This window comes from Lacerta agilis, chromosome 14, assembly GCF_009819535.1.
Source record: "Lacerta agilis isolate rLacAgi1 chromosome 14, rLacAgi1.pri, whole genome shotgun sequence".
In the NCBI taxonomy this organism is placed as follows: Eukaryota; Metazoa; Chordata; class Lepidosauria; order Squamata; family Lacertidae; genus Lacerta; species Lacerta agilis.
In genome coordinates this window covers 23,640,912-23,649,189 of record NC_046325.1, presented here as the reverse complement: position 1 = coordinate 23,649,189, position 8,278 = coordinate 23,640,912, and the positions used below count along the sequence as shown (strand labels likewise).

The window sequence follows — 8,278 nt, the reverse complement described above, 5'->3', positions numbered from 1 at the left end:
CAAGATAGGCTACATCCACAGCATTCCCTTCAACTACCAGGCTTGTAATTCTATCAAAAAATGAGATCAGATTGGTCTGACATGACTTATTTTTCAGAAACAAGAAAACTTATCACTTTTAGGAAGATTTTCAGTAATCAAAAATCGGTTATGCAGAAAATGTATATGTTCAATGAACCGGAAAAGGATATTGAGGGAAGTCAGGAGGTTAAAGAGAACCTCCAAAAAAGGAAAGAGATGATGTTTATATATTGAAAAAAGTGTTGATGTCTTATGTTTATGTTATATATTTTTGTTGTTTCTGTTTTTGTTGTTTCTCTTTTGTGTTTTTGCTTTTGTTTTCTTTTTTTACAAAGAATAATTATTGAAGTTAAAACTGTAAAATCAATAAAAAAATTATTTACAGAAAAACACACACAAAAAGGAATGCGTTATTATGTTTCCAGTCACTTCAAACTGCACAATATTGATATCTACAATACATTCTTCATTAAAGTAGCACCATCATTTTGCAAAGGGAAGAGCAATTTAAGTGCAGCTCGTCTTGGAAAACTCAAGAGGTTGTTCTTCATACTGATCCCTTGTGACCATTTCCAACTTCTTATATAATCCCTCTTCTTGCAAAACATGCTAGCATGAGATGTTGTCATGTGAAGTGGCTGGACAAGTTGTGATCGTCACAGCTGAGGAAATGAATCACTAAGCTGTTCTGCCTTGGTTCCATCTGATGCTCAAGAGGAATGGTAACATTATTATTATTCTCCTCACACCCAATCACTTATTTTCACTAGATGTCTGCCTATTTTAAAATTTCACATTGCGCAGACAGGTGGAGACTCCCTCTCCAACCCCGGACAACACCCAGGTGGAGTAATGACTCAAGACAATGTGTTATGGGATTAAAATTTTGGCCACAGCTTTATTAATACTTCAGATGTAGGGAGACCTTGGCTTAGGCATTGGGCATTTATCCCACCTAGTCCTTGGCCGGAGATCTGGGGAGCATCGGGGTTATCCAGAATGTGTGGGGATTGGGCTGGCTCTGGAGAATGTCTATTCAAGCAGAGAGCCTGCCCCCCCATTTCGCCGCCATCGCAGGGGAGAGCAATGACGCCTATTGGCATATGGCCAATGCCTCCCCTCCAAACAGCCCCTTTAAAGGGGAACCCTGGGATCGCAGCCACAGGGGGGTGTGGGTCACCACTTCATGGCCCCCTCCCCATTTAGGGAAGATAGACTAAAGGATTCTGCCCAAGGCCTGAAACTGCCAAAGTTGTGACATTTTGCTATGGGGAAGGCAAAACCTGCCAATGCAGGAAATTGTCTGCCTATTTTAAAAGTTCATATTCCTTACAGATCATTGCTGGCAAAGCAAATGACATAAAGAGAAAGTTCTCTCTCTCTCTCTCTCTCTCTCTCTCTCTCTCTCTCTGTGTGTGTGTGTGTGTGTGCTCTAATTGTCTTTACATGCATAGACAGAACTAAGTCTCATCAAGTTGAATGGCACTTTCAGGAAAGTTGGTGCATAGTTTCAATCTTTGGCAAGACACAACTGGTCATTAATTTCAATTAGTTTAGCATGACTGTGTTGAGTTGTAGCCCATGGAACATGAGTACAACAGATATATTTTCTGAATGGCATTCTTGTGGATCTCAAATGACACTCCCTAAAGATTTTGTTAACCTTTTTTGATTTCCACTTGAAATTCATCATACCTTTTTGTTTGGGAAAAACACCCAAATTGGCCTCAAGTATCACAGTGCATACCATTTTCATGAAAATTGTATTGGACACTGATGAATGAAATACAAATGCATTCAAGAAGCCGCGATTATCCAGGAATCCATCCCAGAAGGAATATTTATTTAATAATAATAATAATAATAATAATAATAATAATAATAATAATATGCTGTTATTTGATACTTCTTACATTTGTTCTCCTTTCAATTACTGTACTTATCTAGCATTTATCTTGCTTAGCTTCAAACATCTGCAGGAACTGATGTTCTTCTGCTTCCTTAGATCTTACTCTTTGGTGTGTGTCCCTCTTTACAATCTGTTATTCAATTGAGAGAGAGGGTGCCAGTAAAGAGGAAAGAACCTCTGTGGCAATGTTTAGTCATATTTTCTCCCTACACAAAGCGTGGCCAGAATCATAATCTACTTAAAACAAGAACTAAAGAATATACCAACCACAGTTAGTTTTAAATGTGTACAGATATAATGAAGGAACAAGTCTAAGCTGTTTTCATTACCAGAAATTAAATGAGTTTGCGGTCCATTCATATAAAAGTATACTTCAGGTTATCTCAAGTTTTCTCTCTCTCAGCAGGTGAATTTAATGTTGATGCCACTGCTAAACAATTGGGAATCAAAAGCCATTACCTTCAACTCACCCCTGCTTTGCTGTGTAGCAGCACATCACTGGGAAGTTATTCCATGTTGTGGAAAGTGAATATGAATGAAGCCTCAGGGGGTACCTTTGAGATGGATTCAGGCTAAGTTAGTTGAATTTAGTCCCAGTGAAATCAATGAGACATGCTAGTCATGACTGAAATCTCTCATTTATTTCCAAGGGAGCTAAAGGTAGCTATCATAGTCTGTATCCAACCTTTTGAGTAAAATGGGCAGTGCACTGAAAACTGTTCCTTTCATTGTAGTGAATGAAGATGTATTAGAAGCACCGCAGTTCATATTTTGCATAGTCTTGCTTGATTGGAGTCAGAGAACCAGACACACCACCAACAGTTTGTTGCACTATATTTTTACTGTACGGTTTAAACTGTAAAGGTTTTTTATAGTATATATAGCGCGCCATCAATAAACATTCTTTGGTCTGCAGAATACTGATAATGAGATGTCAACTGTGACACAAGGACCCGCACAACTGAGTTGTAATTTTAAGCTGATCTCCAGTCCAAACTATATCCATGATTCATCAATTATATAGATGTATCACTTCATGATAACTAACTACAGGGAAAATTCTTCCAAATTTCATTTGAATGATTGCAATCATTGAAATCTGGAATATTAAAATTCTGGGGAAACAACAATTTTAGCAATTAACCTCCAGTGGACCTATGGAGAATTTTGAAATAAGCAATGGAACAGCAATGACCACATTTATCCTTCTGGGATTTGGGGATGACCCCAAATTACAAATTCCATTCTTCATGATGTTCCTAATCATCTACACTGTGACCATGACTGGAAACATCACCATCATTGCACTGGTAATCTCTGATCGTCACCTTCATACTCCTATGTACTACTTCCTTGGAAACTTGTCCTGCTTGGAGACCTGCTACACCTCAACTCTCCTTCCCCGGATGCTAGCCAGCTTCCTGACAGGGGATAGAACTATATCTGTTAGTGGCTGCTTCACTCAGCTTTATTGTTTTGGATTCCTAGTTGTTGCTGAATGCTACCTGTTGGCTGCTATGTCCTATGACCGCTATTTAGCCATATGTAAGCCCCTCCACTATGCCACTCTTATGGATGGGAAACTCTGCTTTCTCTTGTCGGCTGGGTCCTGGCTATGTGGGATTACAGTTCTGACAATAGTAATGAGTTTAATGTCTCAACTACATTACTGTGGCCCCAGAGAAATTGATCATTTCTTTTGTGAATTCACACCGGTGATTAATCTGTCTTGCAGTGACACCACTTTGGTGACATTGGTGGGTCTGATAGTCTCAGCCATAGACACTATTCCTTCTTGTCTCTTGACACTGATGTCTTATGTGTATATAATAGCCACCATCTTACAGATCCCATCTTCAACAGGGAGGAAAAAGGCCTTTTCTACCTGTTCTTCCCACCTTATTGTGGTTTCTATATTTTATGGATCCTTAATATTTGTATATGCTCTTCCAAAAAGGAAAGCTCTGCAGGAAGTGGACAAAATGTTATCAGTCTTCTACACAGTCTTAACCCCTCTAATCAATCCTCTTATCTACAACCTGAGGAACAAAGAGGTGAAGGAATCTTTGCGGAGGGTCATAAGCAAGTGCAGAGTTTTAGAATAATTTGCAGAGGTTTTGTCCACACATCCGTGGAAGCCAAAATATTCTTTACCATGACATTGTGAATATGCAGGTTTTCGGGTTGAAGTTCACATCTTCTCTGTTCCTTCTGAGTATTTTAACCACAGCAAAGCATGACAGATGTGCTAAGGCATGTCTTAGTGATTCATCTATGCTAGGGATCATGGTTAATGTTACTAATCATAGCCTATTGGGTATACATCATGGTTAAGGAGAGACTTTAACTACAGTTCCCAGTTTGGATGATAAACTGAAGCACAATCCTTAGGTTAACTGCCATGCCAAACTGTTGTTAAACAGCAGGTATGAATTCCTCTCTGGGAGCCAGCTTGGGCTTGGGTATGGGCTTCTCTGTTGCCATGGCCGCTGCCAGCCTGAGCCGGGGAAAGAGGTGCATGGACATGGCAGTGGTGGCCCCACACACCTGCACACCTCTTTCCCCTACTCCTCCTGGTAGCAGCATGGGCTGTCCTCTTTTTTGCTCTTCAATATATGGCAAACCTACCTCTTCAATATATGGCAACCTACCAAATGTTTTTCATTAAAGGCATGCTTAGGTAATTGCTGCTGCTATAGCAACAGCTGCTTAAGGGGACTTTTTATTGATGGAGTGGCATGCTAATATTTGCTGGTCCTTTATTTCTGTGATGACTGGGATGGCACCAAACAGATTAAATAAGAACATCAAATAATTGCTGGAAGTACAAAATTCCTGTGATTGACATATTTCAGATCAAGTGGTCATGGAAGAAAATTCAGATATATCTGAGTTTACTTCTGAGTGAAACAAAGGATATTTTGGGTTATGATCTTCCCAATGACCCACTAGTGATATTGTTTCAATATCTTAAGGATAGAGTTTAGAAGGATAATATTGGAAATTGTTAACTGCAGGAAGAAGGATTGAATGCCAAAATCTCATTAGACTGTTGGTTAACTAATATATACAGGATGCAGGTGGCGCTGTGGGTTAAACCACAGACCCTAGGGCTTGCCGATCAGAAGGTCAGCGGTTTGAATCCCTGCGACAGGGTGAGCACCCATTGCTTGCTCCCTGCTCCTGCTAACCTAGCAGTTCAAAAGCACAAAGTGCAAGTAGATAAATAGGTACCACTCTGGCGGGAAGGTAAACAGCATTTCCGTGTGCTGCTCTGGTTCCCCAGCAGTGGCTTAGTCATGCTGGCCACATGACCCAGATGCTGTACGCCAGCTCCCATGGCCAGTAAAGTGAAATGAGCGCCACAACCCCAGAGTCGTCTGTGACTGGACCTAATGGTCAGGGGTCCCTTTACCTTTACCTTTAACTAATATATATGGTTAATCTATTGAATTTAATCAGAACCAGAGATGGACAACAATGTGAAGACAAATATGTGGAGAAACAGATTGGAGAAATAATAAAAAGCAGGATTTAGTGAATCCGCATTTGGGATATATTAAAGTATATAAAATAAAAAGGATGGAGGCAATCTTATGGCAAGATCCACTGGGATGAGTGAATTAGGATGTGGTGGATCTTCAGCTCAGCCAGTTGATTCTGAACTCAGCTGCGCTGAGACCAGTGTAATTCCCACCAAAAGGGGCATTCTGGGGGCACGGCGGTGACAGAGCTGGGCAGTAGCATGACATGGAAAGTTGGGTAATGCAAATCAAGTTATTTTTAAAGTCTTGTTTTCCTTCTGACAGGCTTGGGTTGGCAGCTGCCATGCCCCTGAACAGAGTATGGCTCTGACATAACTTTACACTGGGTTAACTTATGTTGGCTTGCTTTATACCACCTTCTTGTGTATAATATTGCTCTCACAGTGGATATGAGTACTTTATTATCTGTTGTTTATCATTTTATTGTAAAATGCAATATATAGTCAATGCAGTGTACAATTCAAAAGGCAATGGATGTAACAGAAGGCTTTGTAGCAGGAATTTTATAAGGTGATTTGTATTGTGATATTATGAGTATATTATGCATATCATGCAGGAATCTGGCATTCCTGTTCCATATTCCCTTTTACTACAGTCATCCACTATGTACTTTGCCTTCTTCCTACAATTATGCTATCTCCGAGCTTTCTTCTTTTAATTTTCCCACCATTGAGGACCATGTCTAACAAAATATCCTTGTTTATTTTTTTCTCATTTCCTCCCCCCCCATCCTGTCCAATCTATCTCTGTATATATCATTTATTGTTCCTTGCTTTTGTCTTATCAGCTTATACTATTTGTGATGCTTTCATGAAAAGGAAATTATTTTCTTTTCCTGGCTTGTAATGAAATCTAAAAAGATTGTTATGGTAGTAAAATAAATAGAAGATACCTATCATTCTTTTTTGTTATTATTTTATAAACTGATTTTATTTTTCCCCAAGGAAGGACTAGGAGAGTCCAAAATGCTTATTAAATAATTTGCTGTTCACTCCACCGCTTTTGCATCCAGTTCCTCTTATTTTGGAGTGGGGTCACATTTTTGTGCGACATTATCTCCTAAAAGGCAGGTTGACCATCATCATTTGTCTTATTCCAATGGTAGATAACAATTCAGTGACACTTATATGAAACACATAGAGAAGCTTCTAAATTCATGCAACAGATTAAGCAAAAATATTTTCTTCACATTGGTTAAACTTCAGCTGGGTCAGAAGGAAATAATGAAGTTAGCTGGATACCATTTGAGATGGCCAGAAATATTTATTCACTCACTCAACACAGAGGGGTGATTCCAAGAAGTCTGATGGAGGAATGTCTTCTATTCAAAACAAGGTGTTTTTGTCAGAAGTGCCTTACTCTGTCAAACAATTCATTGGATCTAACCCAAACATTATCCTATATCACTTCATAATCAGTAATTCTTTTTTTCATTCTACCCAAAGCTGCTGTGGAAAGATGTCCTTCTCCTTACAAAATTAAACAACTGACAGATAAGATTACTCATAGCGTCCTTTATCTCTCTGTTTCTCAGGCAATATACAATGGGATTGACAATGGGGGTTAGAACTGTATAAAAGATGGAGAAGACTTTGTTCAGGTCTTTCAATGTGTTTGTTTTGGGAAACATGTAGACAATGACAAGGGTTCCGTAGAAAACTATAACCACCATAAGATGGGATGAACAAGTGGAAAAGGCCTTTCGTCTCCCTGTGTTTGATGGAATTCTTAGGATAGTGGAGATGATCAAACCATAGGACACCAAAATCAAAAGAAATGGGGCTAGAGCTATTAGGGAAGAGAGGAAGAAAGCCATTAATTCCATCTGTTGGGTATCACCACAGGCAAGCTTTATAACTGGGGTGAAATCACAGAAGAAATGATCAAGAATAAGAGGACTACAAAATGATAGCTGAGACATCAAATATGTTGTTATAGTGTTAAGTAGAAAACAGCTTGCACATGATCCCATCATAAACTGTATGCACAATGTATGATTCATTAAGGCTGAATAGTGAAGAGGTTTGCAAATTGCTAAATACCGATCGTAAGACATAGCAGCCAGCAGATAACATTCTGAACCCACAAGAGAGCCGAAGAAATAATATTGTAAAAAACAGCCCCACATGGGAATTGTCCTCTCTCCAGTCAAGAAGCTTGCTAGCATCCTTGGTACTATGGTTGAGCTGTAGAAGGTCTCCAGGCATGAAAGGTTTCCCAGAAAGAAGTACATGGGGGTATGAAGATGCTGGTCACACATGATAAGAACAACAATCAGAAGGTTTCCAGTCATGGTCACAGTGTAGATCAGAAGAAACATCAAAAAGAAAATTAACTGCAGTTCAGGAACATCACTAAATCCCAAGAGAATGAATTCTGCAAAGTCTGTTTGGTTCCTCCAGTTCTGGGTTCCCATTGCATTTACTGTGCACAAATAACAGAAACAGAAGTACACTCATGAAGATAACCATATACACAGTTCTTTAAAAAATGAATCTGTTCATGGATCTTTTAATAGTTCAAAGGTGGATGAAATCTCTAAGAAACATGGCAAATTAAAAGGTTAGATGAAACAATTCCACAGGTGTTGCAAAACTAACTTTTGAATAAATGAGTGACCCACCAAAATGTTCTATTTGACATGGGTCTGTAATTTTGCCTCTACCTTTGTAGGAGAATGAGGTATGAAGCAGAGCATGGGCTATGTGTGCAACGTAAAGTCAGCCAGACATTGCAAAGTTCAAGAGCGAGAATGTCTTCTCAAAGACAGGATATACACCCATAAAATAAACATCATCAGTCT

The 8,278-nt window shown here is 39.2% G+C and overlaps 2 protein-coding genes across 2 annotated transcripts; one reads left to right on the top strand and one right to left on the bottom strand.

Moving 5' to 3' along the window:
- Positions 1-3,120: 3,120 nt before the first annotated feature.
- LOC117057843 (olfactory receptor 6C3-like) lies at positions 3,121-4,035 on the top strand. The gene has a single exon (XM_033168685.1). It carries the CDS (start codon positions 3,121-3,123, stop codon positions 4,033-4,035), a length of 915 nt encoding a protein of 304 aa, XP_033024576.1.
- A 2,875-nt stretch (positions 4,036-6,910) lies between these two features.
- On the bottom strand, positions 6,911-7,891 carry LOC117057842 (olfactory receptor 6B1-like). Its single transcript, XM_033168683.1, has one exon. It carries the CDS (start codon positions 7,889-7,891, stop codon positions 6,911-6,913), a length of 981 nt encoding a protein of 326 aa, XP_033024574.1.
- Positions 7,892-8,278: the final 387 nt, after the last annotated feature.

Coding starts and splice junctions, on each gene's coding strand:
- LOC117057842 (XM_033168683.1), bottom strand. CDS start 7,891: ATGGGAACCCAGAACTGGAGGAACCAAACAGACTTTGCAGAATTCATT.
- LOC117057843 (XM_033168685.1), top strand. CDS start 3,121: ATGACCACATTTATCCTTCTGGGATTTGGGGATGACCCCAAATTACAA.